Here is a 23,806-nt window from a genome sequence, read left to right as displayed (position 1 = left end):
TAGATAAACCCAATATATTTTTTGCAATAAACATTTTAATGCCAAAAAAGGTATACTGTAAATGTTTGTACCATTGCATCTGAAATTGTGTTGGGTTTATAATATAATTCAGTTATAGTTTGTATGGCAAAACAAAATGGATGTACTGTTATTAACATTAAATAGCATGCTTTTGTAAGAAAACTTGTACTAAACTGTTATTAGGGTCTCCACGAGTACTCGAGTACTCGGGCACTCCATTCACAGGACTCGAGTACCCGTACAAGTGAGACAATGTAGAGCAACTAGTTCAGCGGTAACTAATTAACGATAAAAGTTACACAATAATTATATGACTATTTGCTAGTTTCTTTTTTAATCTGGCCGTCCGTTCGTCCGTCACAATACTGAACGTATCAACGGGTTTCTAAATGCAATTAAATGGCATGATTTGGCATTCATGTTCAGTGCTGGAATTAAGCTATATAATGCTATTTTACGTTATATTCCTTTGTCTCATTGTCATCTAGTGTAAGCGTCGGGTACTCGGGTCCGGGTCGAGTTTGACCCTCGAGTACTCGAGTATTGGACTCGTGGAGGCCCTAACTGTTATACAGTTTTGATACTGCGTCTCATTCATTCACTGAAAATTATATGTGAAACATGGTGTTTTTTCTCATACATATTTTTATAAAAAATATTTCTGTCAATTATTTCTACAATGTTACAGTAAAATATGTAATTCACAGTGAGTTTATATTTAGTAGCATTTAGTCAATATATTACTTTCAAAAAATTATGGATGAAACCATGGCAGGAACATCTAAGCTTACAAAGAGATCTTCACTCTTACTTGTAGAGCAACCAGAGTTGGCGAGGAAAAAATCTAAAACATGTTCTGATGTTATGTGTGTGATTTGTGAGGAAAGTACAACTTCAAACAAAATCCTTTGCAACAACAATCTCAAGATTCGTGGAATAATTTAGCAAAAAAAAGTAAGCAGTGAAAAGGTTTAGGTACTGCTTTTGATAATCTTCACGAACGAATAATAATTGATGAAACTCCTAAAAAGGTGCACAAAATCTGTAAATTAGATATCACTGGTATCAAGTTAAAAAGAGCACAAGAGGCTCGTTGTGTGCCTGTGACAAGTGATGCACAAGAAACTGAAGTTACTGATCAGTCTGTCGAGTCACGAGTACGAAGTAGTCGTGGAAGTTCTAAGTTGATATCAGTGTGCATATTTTGTGAGGAATCCCTGGAAGGCAAAATTAATAGAAATATCTTTGGTGAAAATGTTCCTATAAAGACCCACAGAATAGAAACAGAGATAGCTTGGAATACATTCATTGAGGCTGTCCCCTACATTGAGAATAAAGTCAAACGGGATCGTTTGCAAGCACTTGTAGCTTACTGTGATAATGCTGGTGGCATATTAAAAGCTGCTGCCTTGGACATTCGTTATCACAAAAACTGTTGGAAATCACACTGTAGACCTGTATACAACACACGTGCAAATGATATGAGAGGAGAGGAACGTCGTCTTAGAGAACAATGGGTTATTGAAAAACAGAATGAAGGATTTCAACATCTTTGCACATATCTGGTTGACTGTCTAGATACCCGGAAAGAAATTTACACCCTCAGAGATATACTTTCTGAATATGAGCAAATACAAAGGGATTTGTTGATCACCAATGATGAGATCAGAAATACTTGTGATGACAGGCATGCATTACGTTCACTACGCCAAAAACTTGAAAAACATTTTGGGCAGAATATTAGGTTTCAATCAAGGTACCGCAAAAATGAATCCTCAATAGTTTTTTTCCTAAAGCATGGAGGAGCATATGTTGAAAATGCCATAAATTGTTGGGGCGTTGAAAGTTTACAACTGATAAGCAATGTAACCAAGATTATACACTGTAAGTTTCGAAACGAAGGAGGAATCCCATGGCCATGTGCAATCAATGAACTTGATAAGGATAATACACCCAGTGACATTCACAACCTAGTTGCACTTCTAGCTGATCCTCAGTCAAAATTTGTAGATGGTCGTGCATTTGTTGCAGAACGCTTGCAGCCATCTATTCGTTTTCTGTCTGAAAGCTTGATGCATCTCATCACTGGTAAGCGACAGCCATTGCATGTAAGTGTATCAATGTTTGTTCACAACTTGACAGGAAGTAAAGAGCTCATTAAAATTCTGAGACAACTGAGAATTGGAATTTCATATAATGATGTTCTAGCATGGGCACTACATGAAAGCAATAAGTCAGAGCACAATTCAGTGTGTCCAACTGACAGGCCCCACTTGATTAAGCATGTCCATTTTTGCCCAAATGAAATTGCACCACATCAGCCCTGTACTGTCATGATGGACAATGATGATTTTAATGAAGATGGACTGACAGGGTCTGAGACGAGTCATTACACAAATGTCATTATGGCACAACCAATATCTTCCCGTTATGAAGGGACTTTGGAAAAAACAACATTGGTTGTACCAACTCGTGAAGTTAAAAACAATCTGGTCTGCCAACAGTTGCCAAACAATCTTACACTTCCAGTTCCCGTGCAGAACCTAAACCAAAGAAAATAGAATGCAAAGATCAGTCAATGATAGCATATCGAGTAACTGCCCATGCACTTCTTCATGTGATGCAATCAAAAGACAATGTTCCGGCTTTCATAGGATATCATACTTCTCTCGCTTGTAATGTTGAGAAGTGGGAAACGTACAATGTGAAGTGTTATGCGCAGCCTCCAAGTAAAGAAGTTGTTTTAGATGTGATGGACTGGTGCCAGAAAGTTGCTGAAATGAAGGAAATGCCATTAATTCAACTCGTTTCTGATCAAGCTGTGTATAAATATGTTGAAGAGGCACTTTTTGAAGATGGGGAGAGCTGGTCTCGTGTAAAGTCTGTAATTGGCGGTTTTCACACAGAAATGTCTTTCCTTAATGCAGTTGGAAAGCGATATGCTGGTAGTGGTCTTGAAGAATTGGCAGTTTCTGCAGGAATTGTGGCTGCTGGCAGTGCACACAGGACATTAGCTGGAAAACACTACAATAGGGGAATGCGTTTACACAAACTAGTAGCTGAAGGCTTGTTACGCATGCTGATTCAGGAATGCATCCAGAAGAACTGTAAAATAACAGGTTGTTTGAAACACTTGGTTGATATCACCACTGAAGAAGAACATGAGACATTCATCAAATCAACTGACTTCACTGATTTTGTACATGAACTATTTAAAGACGTCTTAGCATCTGGATCGGACATGGCTAAATATTGGATTTCTTACATTCTTGATGTGGAGATTCTTTATCAGCACTACCATTGTCTGAGGAGTGGAAATTTTTTTGATGAATACCTAAGCAGTTGCCGTAAAATGTTGCCATTGATGGCAGCATATGGAAACATCAACTATCTTCGGTATCTGTCCATCTATTACTGGCGCATGTCCACACTGAGTGACGAAGAGAAGAAGAACATGGCTGCGATTTATTCTTGTTCACTGAGTGGCAGAAGCTACAGCAAATTATCCCCTGATCAGGTTATTGAAATGACTATGAACAAACAATCCAAGAACCGAAGAAGTGGGGGCTGGGTTGGATTTACCAAAAACTTGTCGATGGTTGCAATTAGCATCCTCAGCAGGCCAGTTGTTATGCAAATAAGAGAACAACTGCAAAAAGTTACACAATTCAAGAAACCGCTATATCACCATCCTCAAATAGGTCCATCAAGACAGTCCAAAGACAGCCAGGTACTTGATGCTGTGAATGTAGCTCTGGAGGAATGGTGCACAAACCCATGGGATCTAAGCCGACCAACTCTTCGATCACTTTGTACTGGACAACCGGCTTCAGAAGAGGTGAAACATAGTCTTGAAACAGCTCACGATGAAGGCAATCAAATGGTTGAAAATGTACTAGAACGTCTATCTTCTGGTACTCAATCAATACACAACACAATTACTAAAAGGAAAAGCAAAACATTTGTAACAAAGACAGCTGCTGTCAAAAGCAAACAAGAAAGTAGAGCCATTATTGACCACACTGCAACAAAAAAGATAATTGATCTTCTAACCAGTGGAGATGAGTCCAGTATGACTCTGGAGGATCTGATGCAGTACAGAATAACTTCCGTGAGCTTGTCTCTATTTACAGCAGATGGAATTTTCCACAAAACTGTGAAATCAAAGTTCATGACAATGCTGACCCTCACAGCTGCACAACCACCATCAGATTACCACGTAATGGTAGACATGGGAATGGCTTGGAACAAAATACCTGCAAACAAAACATGGTCTGACTATGCTTTTAGTCTCTTCAACTACATAGTGGGTCGTCATCCAAAAGCAGTTGCATTCCATTTCATAAATGATATTTATGATGAAACCATGTTGATGCATAGCCCAAAGCAACACGAACAACAATGTCGTGCAAAGGCGTATGGGTTTGTTGCTAATGGATTTCCTGTTGCTGACCAACAAATTCCAACAGGGTCATCTTGGCGTTCATTCCTGTCAAAGCCATCTAACAAACAAAGATTGCAGCATTTTCTCCTGAAGGAATGGCATTCCTACAATCATCATGCTGATCTGTATTTTACTATGAACCTTGTCTGCTACAATGTGAAAACAGGAGAATGTGAATCTCTCTTTGAATCCAAGTCGCCATGAGAGGCAGACACTAGAGCTTTCTTCCATGCAGCTCAAAATAACTCTTGCACAGTTATTTTTGACTTTGAAGATACAGATGTTTGGATTATTGCATCATACATTACTCATGTAACTGGACAGTGCATGTACATGTACAAGAAGAAATCAGGAGAGGCTCCTACATACTACAGCTGCACTTCATTCTTTCCGGACACCAATGTGGCATCAGTTGCTCTTGGAGTTTATGCATTTACAGGTGTAGACACAGTTGGTGGCCTTTTTGGCTGTGGGAAGGTCACGGCCATGAAACGGATTCTAAAGTCAACTGATTTGTCATACAGAAAGACGATGGAGTCACTTGGTACAGATGATGAACTATCTGATGAACTCTTCTCTAAACTTGAGTTGTGTACAATCAGAATGCTCTACAATGACCCAGTTAGCACAACTCTGTCAAGTGCTCGTGCGCGCAAATGGCAACAAATGTCCAACTACGATTCAGCAAGATTGCCTCCAGACCAGGATTCCTTCAAACAGCACTGCCTCCGAGCTCACCTGCAGGTATATGAGTGGAAAAACTCAAGATGTATTAAAACACTTATTCCAAATAACTTTGGATGGGAAAAGAAGGATGACATATTACAACCAGTCACAGACACTATCAACGCTCTTCCTGATGACACACACTTCTCTGTACTTGAAGAGGATGAATATGATGAGGAAACTGATGACATCGTTTACCAGTCTTCAGATGAAGACAGTGATGCAGATGATGATGAGTAAATGATTTCAAAGATGTGAGTGACAATTAAGTCTAATATAGAAAAAGTGCAGTGTTGTTAATGTCCAAAATTTTCCTTACATTCCGTCTAAAGTATTAACCCATTTTTCAGTCTTTATTTTGCATTAAAACTGTTATAGCAAAAATACTATTAGATATATTTAAAACTATCAATGAAATGATTTATAGAGCATTTAAAAATCTAACCAATAGTGTTTTAAAAATTAAAATCTGTCCACTGGTTATCAAGATATCACTGTTTATTCAATGAAATTAAAATCGGTAGCCATTTTCCAAGATGGCCGCCAAATGACAAAAGTAAAAAAAAAAAAAAGACTCCCAGGTTAATTTTCATCATAGGCACCTCAGCAATGAATTCCAGTCACAAAAATGATCCCCTAACAAAAACCCACAAGGTTGTGTATTGTGAAATGAAATGGTAGAACAATTTACATAATGCCTATTTTTTAAATTAAAACGTTTATTGCAAAAAAAACTATTTGATATATTTAAATGCAACAATGGAATTATTTATAGACGTTTTAATTACCTATCCAACACCATTTAAAAAATGAAAATCTGTTCACTTGTTACCGAGATATCACTATTTATTCAATGAATTGCAAAATGGCGGCCATTTTCCAATATGGCCACCAAACGACGGTAAAACAAAAAAGACTCCCAGGCTAAATTTCATCACAGGGACCTCATCAGTGAATTTCAATCATGAAAAAAAGGTCCCCTCAAAAAAACACACGGGCCCTGGAATTCTGACTGGACTACTAGGAGACCGTATGTTGGCCCCGTCCTGCGAAGTCAACATCAATATTTACATGTTTGCTGGTGCACAAATGTACAGGGAGTGAACTTGGGAAAACGGCGGCGAGTATGGTTCAGTGACGAGTCACATTTCCTTCTATAGCAAAATGATGGACGACAACGTGTTTACAGATGCCGCAATGAACGTTTTGCCAACAACTGTGTCACCCAAGTTGACAGATTCGGTGGAGGGAGTGTCATGATGTGGGGAGCCATCTCATACACCGGCAGAAGTGAACTTGTGTTAGTACAAGGCAACCAGACAGCTGTACGCTACCAGGATGAAATTCTTCGCCGTCACATGCTTCCCATTTTGGATCGACAGAGAGAACTCTTTCACAAGGACAATGCCAGGCCGCATATGGCATGTGTAACAATGGATTTCCTACAGAATGAGAACATTAATGTGCTGCCATGACCATCAAGATTGCCAGATCTCAACCCCATTGAACATCTATGGGACGAACTGGACAGACGTGTACGCCAGTGTGACCCAGAGCCTCAGACGCTTCCGCAACTGTCACATGCACTGCAGGAAGAATGGGCTAAGATTCCACATGCCCGGATTCAGAGACTCATTCAGTCTATGCCAAGGAGATGTCGTGCAGTGATTGCTGCTGCTGGTGGCCACACAAGGTATGGATGTCAGCGCCCTTGTGCGATGCTGTTTGGTGACAAAAACGCCTCTACTGTCGTCAGTCCATAGCAAGAACATTATCACATACTCATGTCAAAATTGACTGTGATACGATTATAAAATATTAAATTATGCCACTTTGCATTAAAGAGATAATTCCATGAATATTTCACCTATGCGTTTCTTTTTTGAAAGAGTATAATTTATATTTTACTTCTACTAGATACGATGACACCACACTCCACACTCAGATCATGAAATAATTTATATCTTACTTCCACAAGATAGGGTGACACCACACTCCACACTGAGATCATGAAATCATTTATATCTTACTTCCACAAGATAGGGTGACACAACATTCCACACTCAGATCATGAAATAATTTATATCTTACTTCTACAAGATATGGTGACACCACACTCCACACTCGGATCATGAAATCATTTATATCTTACTTCTACAAGATAGGGTGACACTATACTCCACACTGAGATCATGAAATAATTTATATTTTACTTCTACAAGATATGGTGACACCACACTCCACACTGAGATCATGAAATCATTTATATCTTACTTCCACAAGATAGGGTGACACTATACTCCACACTCAGATCATGAAATCATTTATATCTTACTTCCACAAGATAGGGTGACACCACACTCCACACTGAGATCATGAAATAATTTATATCTTACTTCCACAAGATAGGGCGACACTATACTCCACACTCAGATCATGAAATCATTTATATCTTACTTCCACAAGATAGGTTGACACCACATTCCACACTGAGATCATGAAATCATTTATATCTTACTTCTACAAGATAGGGAGACACCACACTCCACACTCAGATCATGAAATCATTTATATCTTACTTCCACAAGATAGGGCGACACTATACTCCACACTCAGATCATGAAATCATTTATATCTTACTTCTACAAGATAGGGTGACACCACGCTCCACACTCAGATCATGAAATCATTTATATCTTACTTCCACAAGATAGGGCGACACTATACTCCACACTCAGATCATGAAATGATTTATATCTTACTTCCACAAGATAGGATGACACCACACTCCACACTGAGATCATGAAATCATTTATATCTTACTTCCACAAGATAGGGTGACACCACACTCCACACTCAGATGATGAAATCATTTATATCTTACTTCTACAAGATAGGGTGACACCACGCTCCACACTCAGATCATGAAATCATTTATATCTTACTTCCACAAGATAGGGCGACACTATACTCCACACTCAGATCATGAAATTATTTATATCTTACTTCCACAAGATAGTGTGACACCACACTCCACACTGAGATCATGAAATCATTTATATCTTACTTCCACAAGATAGGGTGACACCACACTCCACACTGAGATCATGAAATCATTTATATCTTACTTCCACAAGATAGGGTGACACCACACTCCACACTCAGATGATGAAATCATTTATATCTTACTTCCACAAGATAGGGTGACACTATACTCCACACTGAGATCATGAAATCATTTATATCTTACTTCTACAAGATAGGGTGACACTATACTCCACACTGAGATCATGAAATCATTTATATCTTACTTCCACAAGATAGGGTGACACTATACTCCACACACAGATTATGAAATCATTTATATCTTACTTCCACAAGATATGGTGACACCACGCTCCACACTCGGACGAGGTGCAGCAGAGGCCTGGAGCTGTGTGCAATCTTCATGAGCACTTCCTGCAGTCGATACAGATGCAGCGCATTGGTCGGGAGTCGCGACCAGCTCCCAATTCCCTCCAACTCAGTACTGCGTAGTCTTCTCAGCTGAAATCGACTCGACTCGCCCAGCTCTGCCAGAAATGTTAACAATCCTTGAAGATTGAGTTTCTCTGCAGCATCCTCAAACAGACTAAAAGAAAATAATGATACTTCGTCATCACTGGCCATTAGATGTCAAACATAGTAGATCAAATTTACAAAGCCTGTTTTTGTCTTACACGTGTGTCACTACATTACAATGCTTAAAATTACATTACAGTCTTAAAAAACAGGGAATTATTGAGAGTCCCCCCCCCCCCCCCCCACCCGATTAAAGACAGAAACTTCAAGGAGACCATGAAAAGCAGGGATTATTTTAGGGTTTTTTAATCAAACAATATGGGTACAAACTTTACAGGGTCTTGAAAGATAGGGAATAATTGTGAAGGTTTTTTGTGTTTTTTTATCAAAGAATAAGACCAGAAAGTATTTTTAGGGTGGGAATAAAATGTGGAAATAAGAAAATATCTGGAGATATTTCTGCATCACAAGCATATAATCTGACTACTTAACATGTCTATAAATCGTATGAGTTTATGAAACAAATAAATAATGAAAATAATCCATTAGATCTTGAGTACTTGTGTAATTTACTTCAATAAGAAGATATTTGTTATTTATTAATTTGATAGCAATATCATACCGATCTACTTCTTGTGACAAGCCACACAGTGCCTTAGATGCTTGAGGTGCATTGAGCACCCCTCCTCCTAGAAGTGAACCTTCCCAGCCCGATTCGATGCTGGTCTGTCGGATGAGCTCTGCCACGTTGATTCTGGGGGCCACAGGTACAATCGAGACAGAAGCTGAATACATGTCCATACCACTGTTGGAATATAGTTTTAAGATAACAATTTCTAGAATATAGTTCTTAAATAACAATTTATAAAAAGTTGTTTTATTGGTAGAGATTAGGATGTATTAATATCAATAATGGAATCTTTACATTATTAGTAAAAAAAAAAAAAAAAATTAGCCAATGGCTAGTTTGGCTACAGACAGCACAAGCCTTGGTCAATTTAATGTAGCTAAAATGGAACCAAGTCGCCATAATAGATTTGAGACTGGAGTCCCATTTAATAATCATTAAACCAGAGTTGAGCTTTGTAGTTCAATTAATTTAACAATCATCTTTGTCTTAGTGAATAAAATATGGTTAAATATAAAAAAAATATATTCTGGAAACGTACTGGGTTCGCATAGAGTGCACACTCACCAATAACTATTAACAATTAACCATTGTTTTAGACAGACTGTCCATATATCTCAAGAATATGCCTAGGACAACATGCTTAAGCATTATAGGTAGCAGGATACCAAATAGCATGACATTGACATGAAATTTTTAACTGTGCATAAATGCGATTGGACTTATAAAATGTTATTTCGTCTGGCCAGTTAATTATTGTAATTAATTTGAACTAGTTTTAATGTACCACACTAACATTAGGATCACATTTTTTGTATGAATCTAGGGTAGTCAAAGAAACTGCCCATTATATATGAAACTAACCCCCATTTTTCAGATTGACTTCAAGGGTGAGACATTGTATTACATGTTTACTGAAATGTTGCAAGTAGCACTTTTAGTCACGTTATTTATGGAATTTAATTTGGTGACAGAATGACAAAACTCACTCTATATCTTCTGAATTATTTGCATCTGATTTCTGTTCCTGTTGCACCTTTGGCAGGTTTGACTGATTGTTCCCTCCACTAAAGTACGTATGTTCCAACTCCGATATGTGAGCACAACACCTGGGAAGTTTACAAATTTCACAGTGTAAAGTTAATATCAAAACATTAATCTAAAGCACTTCTGCAACTGTTCATTTTATGATCAACATAAACAAAAAAATGTCTAAGTCCACATCAACACAAAATTTATAGTTTTATAAAATATGGATGTTACAAACTTTATCCAGGAATTGTAAGAGATACAGTACTAGTAATTAACAGTCTTAACCTGGATTTTAAAGACTTATAATCAAGTACAGTGAAAACACAAAATTGATAGTTTTATAAAATATGGATGTTACAAACTTTATCCAGGAATTGTAAGAGATACAGTACTAGTAATTAACAGTCTTAACCTGGATTTTAAAGACTTATAATCAAGTACAGTGAAAACACAAAATTGATAGTTTTATAAAATATGGATGTTACAAACTTTATCCAGGAATTGTAAGAGATACAGTACTAGTAATTAACAGTCTTAACCTGGATTTTAAAGACTTATAATCAAGTACAGTGAAACCTGTCTAAACTGGATCATGGCGGGGACCTAATATTTATTCGGTTTGGAGAGAATCCGGTTTTTAGAGGGTCATGTTTTAGAATATAGAGTTATTTTTCTTGACATCGAATTCGTAACTGTGAACGAACATGTCCGAGAATTGCCGAATGAATTTGACTGTTGAAGCGACGACTCATAATAATGTCGCTATATCTCAGTTTTGTTATGTATCTTTCTTATTTATTAACTAACATTAAAACATAAATAAAAACAACAACACGTGTATAAATAATTTAGTTTTTTTTTTACCACAATTAAGGTTGCAAAATGACAGTTGGCAAACTTGTGCCCAATCTTTTTGTTTACAATAAAATATGTTTTCAATCAATAAAGATAGAAACAATTGTTTACATCAACGTTTAAAAAATGAGTCCATGGTTTGTTGTTTTGGTTCAGATTTGTTTTTTAGAACAATGTTCATCGATATCGACTCCAGTTTCAGAATGTGTTCCAAATAGCGTTCATCTTTTCCAAGAGCAAAATTTCTAAGTTTTTTAATCATAACCAGTGCATCAACATGCGACATTTCGCAACCATTAGGTAGCAAACTTTCATCCGATAAACTTTTCGTCATCACTTGGGTTGTTATCACATTCCTCTGGTTTTCTGTATTCATTCACAAGTTCATTTTCCCATTCATCACTTGTATCTTCGATTGGCAACTGGTCATCAAACGTCGCAATAGTGGCCAGATCCACATTCACCCGGTAGTCACTGATCAGTTGCAAAAGGGGAATATTGTCATCATCGTCTTCATCCCCGTCGTCAACATCATCATCATCAATGGAATCCACATTTGTCGATGTTGGAAATCCACATGCACGAAAACACTTTGATATGGTTTCAGGCAGAGTATCTTTCCATGCACGTGATTATCCAGTGTACAGCGTCAAGGACCGTAATTTCCTTACACAACTACGCAACAGAGTTAGCAGTGTTAATTTTAACAATTAAGTTTTTAAGCAGGTGTTTTCTGTATCTGGCTTTAAATGCACGAATTACCCCTTGGTCCAGTGGTTGGAGTACAGATGTTGTGTTGGGTGGTAGAAACTTTTAATGTTATGTTTGAAAGTTCTATTTCCGCATGAGAAATTGCATTATTCAAAAACATCAGGATCTTTCTGTCCTGTCATTTCATCTGTATGTTGACACTTAATCCATTTTTCAAACAACTTGCCATTTATCTACGCCTTACGGTTTGATTCCCAAATCTGATTAATGTTCACATTTTTGAAGCATCTAGGTTTTGCCGCTTTCCCAATGGCAAGCGCCTTCAACTTCTCTCCAGTGGCACTACATGCAAACATAATGGTGAGCCTTTCTTTTGAGTTTTTTATTCCCTTGGTTGACTCGCCTTTGGCAGATAGGGTTTTGTCAGGTAAAGCGCGCCAGTAAAGACCAGTTTCATCACAATTAAAGATATTTTGTGGGTCATAACTGGAAACAATGTTAGGAATTCTGTCTTTGCAATCATCAATTATGTTGTTATCTATACCGGCACTTTCACCGCTGATCTTGAAATGTCGAACAGAAAAGCGCGACTTCCAGCTTTCTAACCATCCGTTAGAAGCCTTAAAATCCTGAATCAGCAGATCAGATGAAAATTTCAAAGCTTTTTCCTGCATGATCGGTCCGGATATGGGAATATTCTTTGCTCGCACATGTTGAAACCATTTCCATGTCAGTTCATTCAGTTCGTCATATTTGCAGCCTGTATTGAATCGCGTTTTGTTGGCACTAGAGTTATTTTCATATTCTTGCAGATAAACAGTATTTTTCTTTAATATGTCTGACACAGTTGAAATGCCAATGCCATACTTTGCTGCCAATTCCTTTTGAGTTAATTTTGGTACAGACTGCGAATCTTTAATGAAATCGAACTTTACTTTCAACGATAATTCCACACGCCTACGTTTAGTCTGTGGTGGTCGGGACATGTTCGTTTAAGGTTGTTTTTGGGGGTTTTTTTAGCAAAATTCAGCGTGCATGTTTTTTGTATCTACCACAGAAAAGATAAAATTTTCTGTTTATATGTAGTGTATACAAATTAAGTCACGTGTGTATACTTTACTCTAAATTAAGTTGTTTCTAACATTTTACTCGAGTGTATGTAGTGTATACAAATTGAGTCACGTGTGTATATTTTACTCCAAATTAAGTTATTTCTAACATTTACACTGTGTGTCAGTATTCCATTATCAAAGTGCATTGATTAAAAATCAAAGGGGAAAAAGCTATAAAGAATTTGCTCAGCACTGCACTGCACTGCACCAGACAGGACACTTGAAAACAATCAAGCTTTAATCACTCTGCTGGCTGCCAAGCTGGACTGAGACCGCGGAAATCGGTGACCCGTGACAGCAGAAATTCCGGTCTGCATTGTTTTCTGAAAGTCGTGTTTTCGTTAAGTTTATTCTTCATTTGTTTATACTACGCCGGTTTGTTCAGGTTAATTAATAAAGGATTTTACATTTCTGAACTAAAAATCAATTCGGTTTCCGAAATGGACAGGTTCCGGTTTTATCAGGTTTTTAATACATGGTTTCAATAAGAGAATATTCGGGACCATGGAATTTGGCCGGTTTTGACAGGATTTCGGTATGTTCAGGGTCCGGTTTAGACAGGCTTCACTGTACTAGGCAGGTCTCCTGATTTCACAGAAACCACTGTGTCTGGTAGTTAATACTGTAACGGCAAAACAACAGAATAAAAGTCTGTTACACATAATAATGTAATATCTTCTACGATTACAATGATTACTAAAAATCTGTTTCCAATGGGTTTCAGTAATCAAAGGCCACAGAACTAAAAAAATGTTACCCATAAAATTAAAAACCCTGAGGTCTCATAGATTAAAACAAGGAAAATCCTCATTCAGACACGGGACATGTTCTACGTTGCACATAAATAGTCTTTTAAACTTATGTGTTGAAAAGATTCACTTTTAACAATACTGCACCTACTAGTTACCTAAAGACATGCTTCCAGCAATCTGCAGAATGGCTGCCCATCTCCATCCCAGTTGTCATGACAACATCCATACTGAGAACATGGACAGCATGAAGTCGAACTAGTTTGGTTTTAGTTGGTAGTACTGATGTCTTCCCATGAAGCTTTGCCTCCCCAGGCCACGGGCTGCGAACGTCCTCTTTGATGCACGACGTGTTAGCCAGTTGGTTGAATGCACTACCACACCTCTCCTGAAGACCTGTTAACATGTACCGTAATAGCTGTGCTTAAATCTTTTAATGCTTACTAATGATCCTGAAGACAAGCATTTCAGTCATAGAACAGTTGAAATGTTTTAAACGTTTGCTTTTCATTGTGTTATAAATATGACAGTTTGCAAATATTGTAATATTTATACTCAACAACAAAAGTTTAGCTAATGTTAAAAGAAATGGCATAACATTTATAAATTAACCTATTTTTATTAATTAGTATTTACATCTGAAATGTTTACCATTTACAAACAATATAAACTCATCAACCTTTGCCTTAACACAACAGGAGGACCTGGTTTTCTTTTAAGTTTATTCAACCATGGCAAATTTAGATGCCATAAAAAATATTTGCTAAACTTTCGCTGTTGAGTATATTTTCAATAGGGTTTATTGTAGCTGTATTATAATAAAAAACAATTCTGTGAAACAAAAATGTTATGAATACAATTAAATGATATTTTTAGGACACACTGTATTTTCAGTAGAGTATTAAGTGTTTACTTATATACCCTACCGTCAACATAACTATGTGCAGCTACACTTTTCATTTATAAGATATTAAACCAGATTCCATTTCATATTAAGTGTCAATTGAAAATATTATGCAATTTTGACATAAGGTTGATATTTAATTTTTACAATTTATATTTGTATTATAACCAATTTCACATGTAACATACCTAGGATACAGCACAAGTTAGCAGCTTTCTGCAATCCAGTTAAACTCAGACAAATGGCATCTCGTGCTTTTATACTCTCCTCCTTGGCACCTTCGGTCCCCAGCATCAAGCCCAGACTGACATTAATACCACAGGAACTTTTACCGTTGAGAAGTACTGACAAAACATCGAGAACACCATACCAGCACGCAGACAACAGGTGTCGAGATAGCTTCTTACCTTGAAGAAAAACATCTACATTCAGTGAGCTGTGACACTCAACATCATGGACTCTGATATAGCTTTTAAGAAATTCTAATGGAATGTTTCTCTAATTTCCATTAGTATCCTTATTTAGCTAAATTATTATAACATTGTTTACTTGCTGAAATGAAATGTGAAGTGAATTTTAATGGCTAATGAGGTGACTCTTAATCAAATACAAGCATGTAAATGAAAAAAACATCCAAAAGGCCTTTAGGTTATTCATTGGAGTCTTCCAATGTATTCAATCAACATGTGTTAACGACACTGATATTCTACTATTATGATTACACTCAAAACATTTTTTAATCACAAATTAAAAAAACAAAATCCTTAAATTTGAAGCTAAATATTATGATAAAATAATATAAACAGTCAATATATTACACAGAATGTTAGATTTACCAGCTTCAAACATTTTTCAATCACAAATTTGAAAACAAAAACACAGTTAAAATATTATAATTTATTGCGCATATGGGCAGTGAGATGCGGGTGAATATATTTTCTCTCTTTCCCATGACGTTAAGTTTGGTGACATCATCAGTTTCCTCGACTGTCATCTCTCATTGATGATATTTTACAAAACATTTAGCTCCATAAGTGTTCAGTTTTTGTTGAAATCGTTTAAGTAATTTGCTCTTGTTAACAATTAAACATGCTCTAAACTAATTTCTTTGTAGTTCATTCACTTCCCACTAGAAACATCAGTTCATTACGAATGTGACCTGTCTTGCTTACATTTGATTTGTGTACCTAAAGATAGCGTTTGACGTCATTGCTTTTCAGTCATGACGTCATCAATTTCCTCAGACTTTTACATCTTGTATATTATATAGTTTGTGTCATGTAAAACGTTTAAAGTTTAAGTTTCTAAACACTATGGGTAATAAATACAATAACCCACTCGATACTCATAATTACGAATTATCTGTCCCTCGTGAAAGTTATTGTCTATATATAATATAAATAGTCAATATAATATAGAGAATGTTGGATTTACCAGCTTCAACCGCGGGTCCGTCAGCTGGTTTGTTCATGCTAGTCTCTGTGTCTAGACTCTCACTCATCAACTGGGCTCCAATCTCGTGGCTGCCAAGTCCATCAATGTCTGAAATCACAGCAACAACTTAAAAACAACCAACACTGCCACAGGGTGGACATTATTTATAAAAGTATTATACATAAAAAATACATAAAAATTATTTTATAAATTAAAAGTACAGTCCTCTAAAAATATATCTAAATTAAAGGTATATGGTCCTATAAAAACAGCACAGCACATCTGCTTGAAACTCACAAATTTCCAGTGCAGTATTTGTTGTCTTAATATCTATAGAAATTCAATATAATGCACCATAATTTTGAAAAATACTGCGGAAGGGTGAATGGTTAAGTCTTGTATCAGATTTCAGCTTTTGAGGCATTTGGTAATAAGTACCAGTACCTTTTACAAATACACGTTAGTGAATCACTTGGATAGGTGACAATTAGGAATACCTCGAATGATCACAAACATTAGTATTCACTCGTCTCCAAATAAAATGTTTGGGTTGTTGGGTGTGGGGGAATTTTATAGGTGATTATACAATTTCATATGACTAGATGTGAAAAAATTGCTATTTCATGCAAGAATCTATCAGGGGTGGGAATTGGTAAACTGTGAAAAAAGAGGAAATCTAGAGGGGTCCTGGAAATTCTTGAAATCCTAGGTTAAAATCTGTGCCATCTGACACATTTTCAAGGAAAGGACGATTAAAATGCGAGGAAACGATTGAGACAGGTAGTAGGTTTACCTTTGAGCATGTTGACTAAAGGACTGTACTTGGTCGGGTCAAAGCCAGCACTCTCTAGAAGGCTGGTAGAGATAATTTGCTTGTAGACTTCACTCAGCCAGGCGGGAGACAGGAATAACAGGAGACCACTGCTCAGGATTTCATCCATAAAGTCTTTCTGAAAGCATAAACATTAGAACATGAATCAAAGGAATATAGACCATCATATCATTATTTTTTAAATCAAGGATTAATACACCTAAACATAAAATTATCTACAACATAACATATTTTAATGGAATGTCAGACATTTTCAGATTTTTGTCTTGTATTTAGGGAGGTGAAACTCACTCAATATTTATCACTCCAGACATGTTAAAAATGTTTCAACCATAAAAAAATGTCTAAAACTGTCTACTGCTTCCCCAAAAATGTTGAGACGGTAAAAATAAATGCATCGAGTAAAAATTACCTCGTTAAATGGAAGTGTTGATTCATTCTTGGTGTTGTAGTATCCGTTAGACGTGAGTTTGAGTGCAAGGAGCAGGGCCGAGATAGATGCCATGTAAACACCATCAGCATTGAGAATCACGGCCGCCGCAGCTTGGACGTCTGGTTCATCTGTCTCACCAACCTCACACTGCTTTACCAGACCTGTAGCAACAACAACAACACGGTTACTATGACACTTGAAATACAATAGTTAAAAAATACAAACCATGAAAGATAATGCAGCTAAAATATAAATAAAAAATACATTACAAGAGATACTGAAATAAAGTACACATGAAATATAACGCACAACTGAAATAATATACAAAATGCAATGAATATCGTATATCTTAACATAAATTATTAGTACATTTAATGTATTTTAACCAACAGTGACAGCTTTAGTGATCCAAATGACTAATGTTAAAGCAGAAGTTAAAGTTTGTTTTGTTTAATAACACCACTAGAGCACACTGATTAATTAATCATCAGTTATTGGATGTCAAACATTTGGTAAGTCTGACTCGTAGTCATCAGAGGAAAACTACATTTTTCATTAGCAGCAAGGGATCTTTTATATGCACTTTCCCACAGACTGGAAAGCACATACCACGGCCATTGACCAGTTGGTGCACTGGTTGGAACGAGAAAATAATCAATCAGCTGAATGGATTCACAGAGGTGGTTCGATCCTATGACGCAAGTACTCATCTGACTGAGATAAATTCTGGGCCTAATGTAAAAAAATATTATAATAATGACTATGTTTCATCATTAAACTTTATTTTTATAAATCAGTTTACAACTGGCGAACAATAAAAATGAAGATAACTGTAGATTTTTATAAGAATACAAATAACAAACTGGATTTATAAAACACCCATAACAGTGACAACCAAACTTAAACTACCTTGTATATTACATCTAAATCCATAATTAAAACTGGTTTCTTCAAACCACAAACCTGCACAAAAATTTGAAGCGAACTCTTCCAGCGCCTCATTGACATCTCGTACAGAAAATGCCGCCAGCAACTCTGGTAAAATCCTCTCCAGCTCCTGCACAAACCTGCGAGCATTCTCTCTCTCGATGGCCTCGAACTTGTCCCGCAGCAGGTTGCGTCTGCGCGTCAGCTCCTGTGACTGCTGCTCAGCAAGCTGCGACTGGATGGTCTCCTGCACGTTGATCATGTCACCGTACTCGCTGCTTGACTGACTGCCGATGTCAGCCAGACGCAGCTTGGTGATCCGCGTGGCACGGTTACTAGACAGGTCCTCCTCCTGGTCGTCGTACTCCGGTTCTGGGTCTCCGTCATACTTGTCTTGTCTAGCTGAACTGTGTGGTGGATGGTCAGCCGGTTTGTAAGTCATTGATGTCCCACCATCATCATCTTCATTGTTGTCATCATAGTTAGAAATGTCTTTTACTACTTTCTTTTCTTTGGTATTTTTAGATTCAATGTCACACTCTAAATAAATAAACAAATAAATTATCTTTAAAGATACTTATAAAACATATACCATATGGCTTCTTCTACAACTTTTTTTTTTTTTTTGTATCTGTAGAGATCAATATAAATAGTACATCCAATATAACTTTGTCAACAACATTCTCTTCATTATTTACTTTTAGAATCAATGCTACTCTCTAAATAAAGAATTTGAAGAAGTAAATAAAAATCAGTATGTTTAGAATGTCAATAATTCATATTTAATTCATTTTGTTAAGGACTATTTCAGAAATTATTACAAGGTATATAATCAACCATCTTAAATAAAGCAAAACCATAAGGAATAAAACATAATTTTGAGTCTACATATTTGCCACCACCATACACACCATATAACCATTTCAATTCATAACACAAATAACAACATAGTCTGCTGTATAATATATAAAAACATAATAGGAAGATGTTAGTAACAAATCAATCACTCAGTAGATGAATGTTTATATGTCAGAGCTTTCAATTGTTTGTGCTAATGTTTTCCTCAATAGTTGACATCAAGTTAAAGGGACAGTCCCGAGCTTTCAATTGTTTGTGTTAATGTTTTCCTCAATAGTTGACATCAAGTTAAAGGGACAGTCCCGAGCTTTCAATTGTTTGTGTTAATGTTTTCCTCAATAGTTGACATCAAGTTAAAGGGACAGTCCCGAGCTTTCAATTGTTTGTGTTAATGTTTTCCTCAATAGTTGACATCAAGTTAAAGGGACAGTCCCGAGCTTTCAATTGTTTGTGCTAATGTTTTCCTCAATAGTTGACATCAAGTTAAAGGGACAGTCCCAAGCTTTCAATTGTTTGTGTTAATGTTTTCCTCAATAGTTGACATCAAGTTAAAGGGACAGTCCCGAGCTTTCAATTGTTTGTGTTAATGTTTTCCTCAATAGTTGACATCAAGTTAAAGGGACAGTCCCGAGCTTTCAATTGTTTGTGTTAATGTTTTCCTCAATAGTTGACATCAAGTTAAAGGGACAGTCCCGAGCTTTCAATTGTTTGTGTTAATGTTTTCCTCAATAGTTGACATCAAGTTAAAGGGACAGTCCCGAGCTTTCAATTGTTTGTGTTAATGTTTTCCTCAATAGTTGACATCAAGTTAAAGGGACAGTCCCGAGCTTTCAATTGTTTGTGTTAATGTTTTCCTCAATAGTTGACATCAAGTTAAAGGGACAGTCCCGAGCTTTCAATTGTTTGTGCTAATGTTTTCCTCAATAGTTGACATCAAGTTAAAGGGACAGTCCCGAGCTTTCAATTGTTTGTGCTAATGTTTTCCTCAATAGTTGACATCAAGTTAAAGGGACAGTCCCGAGCTTTCAATTGTTTGTGCTAATGTTTTCCTCAATAGTTGACATCAAGTTAAAGGGACAGTCCCGAGCTTTCAATTGTTTGTGTTAATGTTTTCCTCAATAGTTGACATCAAGTTAAAGGGACAGTCCTGAGCTTGTTGTCATTGTTTCAATGATACCGACCAACAGAAATATTTTTACGAATAAAATTGCATATAAAATAAATATTTTTTGCATAAAATATTAGTGGCTTTATATTAAATGTGTTTCTGGTCATCCTAGTACTTGGTCAAACTTCATTTTATTCCCCAATATATATTTTTGTCGGAGACCAAATCCAGTTTGAGTTACTCACAAACATTAGGACAAGCAGAAACACACTTAATATATAGACACTGGTATTCTAAACAAGAAACTACATTCAGTATGTTATGGAAACTTAGGTCAGTAAAAACTAGACAATACACTATTACTGATGATGTACAAATGTCAATTGCTATGCTATTGTTGTTGTGAGGCACGATGTCCGCTTTGTCTGAATCATGGGATTTGTGGGAAGAAATAATTTCTGAAAAGATTTTATTAGTTTTTAACATCTTACAATGGCAGCAACCTCAGGACCGTCACTTTAAAGTGTTTACCGTTCTCCGTCTGTGTAGAAAACTGCAGGAGAGCATCGATAACACTCTGGGTGAGGTGCTCGCCCCGGCTCATCTTCTCCAGTGAAGTCAACAGATTGTCCACACACTGAATACTGGTGAAACACACGGACGATTCGTTGCAGTGGCAACATTCCTGGAGAGAATCCGTAACGCTGAAATAAACAACCACATTAACAGACACTAAATACTCTTACTGCTGATACTGTGCTGGCAACATTGTTAAAATTCAATAATACCTACATAGAAATAGATGCACACAGACCATAATATACATTAAAAACGTGACACATACTGAACAATCACTGGATTTTAATCTAATTTTCTACAGCTTTCTCATTGACACTTTGCAAAATACTTCTATCGACAGAAATCTCTATGCAATTTCCTTTTAATAATAAATATTTTACATTTTGTATAAGATTATTTTTAGTTTGTGATGTATTAATATTTATCTGAGAATGAAATTACCACTTTTACAACCAATATAAAGTACACCCAGCTATAAAAATATTTTTACTTTTTTTTTTACTTATATGACAATAACTTACAGCTTGATCAAAGAAATGTCTGTCAAGCATGTTTTCTTTGCTTTATGTTCGTCTTCAGGGATGAAAGGGCCCGACAAGTCCAACACTCTTTCTGTTGAACCCAGCAGCTGAAAACACAATTACATTTACAGTAACTACGAACTTAAACAATATTTGAAATTCTGCACAAGGGAATGAAAATATACCTTCAAATGGTTTAATGGTATTAGAATTAATACTAAATTTAGATATTCACCTGTGTTTTGTTATACAAGTGTATGAAGAAGGAAATGTTTTGTTTAACGATGTAAACACATTTTATTTACAGTTATATGGTTAAGGACCACACAGTTATAGAGAGAGGAAACCCGCTGTCACCACTTCATGGGCTACACTTACAAGTGTATGATTACTTTTACAAGTGTATGATTACTGTTACAAGTGTATGATTACTGTTACAAGTATATGATTATTGTTACAGTATTTGCTGTATTACTCTTATATACACTTCAAAAACCTCAAAGGTAATGAACTCAATGTAATGAACAGTGTCTACTTTCTGTGTTTTATTTATTATTTACTGAAGACCTGCTTATAAATAATTTAAACCTCTCATGTAAGGGTGTCTGATGTGCGGAGATTAATTCTAAATATAAGGAAATACTTGCAAAATGTCATTCCTCAAAATAAATTAGAAGTGAGAACCAGCGCATATATACATAACAGAAAAATCAACCTCCACTGACGGGATTCAAACCACTCTACCAACTGAGCTAATACGGAATTCCCACTAGCTATTGCCAGTAGGAGCATTCTATACCAACATTACTATATATACATTATGCATAATTAAATATACACAAATCAGAGGTATAACAGTTTGTTTTAACACAATGTTTAAGTTGAAACTTATATCAGAATTGCATAATACATCTAGTTAAGCAATAGCTCACCTATTATTATAGTTATGTGATGCAGGGGGAACATTAGAAAAACAGTAAACAAGTTGAGTGTTACCTCTCGTATGATCTTCAGGGCATCCAGCCTGTGTTGTGGAGGTGGATACAACAGCATGCGATGATACAACGACTCCAGCACAGGACGCAGCGAGCCCAGACTCCCCACTAGTCTCACAAGCTCAGACGCAATACTGAAATTTGTACAAATCTGTCAGTCTATACTGCATATAGAAACATTTCTTGCTGCTAGCTATAATTAAAAGATCATTTAATTTACCTAAACCCTTCTCAAAACAGAAGCAGTCTTGAAGCCTGACTACTTGTGAAAATGAAACATGAAAAGACAGTAAGATTAACCTATCTATACATTATTCAAGGAAACAAAGTATATTGTCAAATAAATTATGGGAAGATCATACATTAAAATACCAAAATGGTCTAAAAATGGCTACAATTAGTTTTGCACAAAAAAAAAGAAATTAAAAGAATTAATATTGAAGAAAAATAGTTGCTAGTCGTTCCATTATTTCATTTTGTATTAAAGTGTTTATTTTTTTTTACATACCTATAAATTACTTTAGCAGAAGAAGACAGAATGCTGGGTGCTGACGCAGAACAGCCTGATCCTCGACCTACTTCCTCAGTTGAACATTTCTGCTGCCACGAGCTTTTCTCCATCTTGGGACTCCCCAGTAATGATATCACAGATGGACACAAAGACTTCCTGTAATGATCAACAATTAAACAATAGGGAAACAGTGACTAACAGTTGTAAGCTTGATAACCAGTAAGAAAAAAACCTGAAAAGGAATATTTAATGACATCTTAGCACATTTTAAACTACAGCTATTTGTGTCTAGTATGATTTTGATACTTCAACAATAGAAAAAGAAACTCATGCTACTCTTGTTGATATAACAACATGAAATCTTTTATATGCATTTTTCCATGATCTTTGATGTACCATTTGTGGGGCACTGGCTGAGACTAATAAAACCCAAGTCCATTGAAGGGTATTGATCCTGTGATCCATTATACTGTAGGTAGTCTTCTACCAAGCAGGAAGATGTCTTAATATATTAATTACCTTTCAGTATCAAGTTTACAGATTTGTGGATTTAAAAACATTTTTTTTTAGAATACTAAAATAAAAGCCGTAAAATAAACACGGACATAGCACTAATTTTAGTGGATGTAAACAAAAACAAAATATACGTAATTGCAATGTACTGATAATTTCTAGTGAATATTTGTGTCAATCAGCTTTTTTTTTCTGCACAAATTCCAGTGTTACCATTACATAATTGACCATTAAAATATTAACAAATTTTAATGTACCTTTTTGATGTAAGACTTTTGACCATATACATTGGAAAGAAGATAACATTCATATGGATAACATGGAAAACAAGTTAAAAATAAACAGAAGCAAG

At 36.1% G+C, this 23,806-nt stretch overlaps 1 protein-coding gene across 3 annotated transcripts in view; it reads right to left on the bottom strand.

Annotated features, from left to right (window-relative positions):
- LOC121371755 (brefeldin A-inhibited guanine nucleotide-exchange protein 3-like) overlaps positions 1-23,806 on the bottom strand; it is a 78,861-nt gene that overhangs the window by 29,938 nt on the left and 25,117 nt on the right. For all 3 annotated transcript variants that reach the window (XM_041497884.1, XM_041497882.1, XM_041497885.1), the window contains exons 10-22: positions 22,939-23,097; positions 22,432-22,564; positions 21,436-21,542; positions 20,867-21,039; positions 18,406-18,909; positions 17,422-17,603; positions 16,971-17,127; positions 16,178-16,285; positions 14,932-15,150; positions 13,998-14,235; positions 10,370-10,489; positions 9,375-9,557; positions 8,564-8,822 (exon numbers count right to left, since the gene is read on the bottom strand). In XM_041497884.1, the coding sequence (XP_041353818.1) occupies positions 8,564-8,822; positions 9,375-9,557; positions 10,370-10,489; positions 13,998-14,235; positions 14,932-15,150; positions 16,178-16,285; positions 16,971-17,127; positions 17,422-17,603; positions 18,406-18,909; positions 20,867-21,039; positions 21,436-21,542; positions 22,432-22,564; positions 22,939-23,097 (2,542 nt within the window). The remainder of the gene's footprint in view (positions 1-8,563; positions 8,823-9,374; positions 9,558-10,369; positions 10,490-13,997; positions 14,236-14,931; positions 15,151-16,177; positions 16,286-16,970; positions 17,128-17,421; positions 17,604-18,405; positions 18,910-20,866; positions 21,040-21,435; positions 21,543-22,431; positions 22,565-22,938; positions 23,098-23,806) is intronic.

This window comes from Gigantopelta aegis, chromosome 4, assembly GCF_016097555.1.
Source record: "Gigantopelta aegis isolate Gae_Host chromosome 4, Gae_host_genome, whole genome shotgun sequence".
In the NCBI taxonomy this organism is placed as follows: domain Eukaryota; kingdom Metazoa; phylum Mollusca; class Gastropoda; order Neomphalida; family Peltospiridae; genus Gigantopelta; species Gigantopelta aegis.
This window is presented reverse-complemented; position numbering and strand designations above follow the sequence as displayed.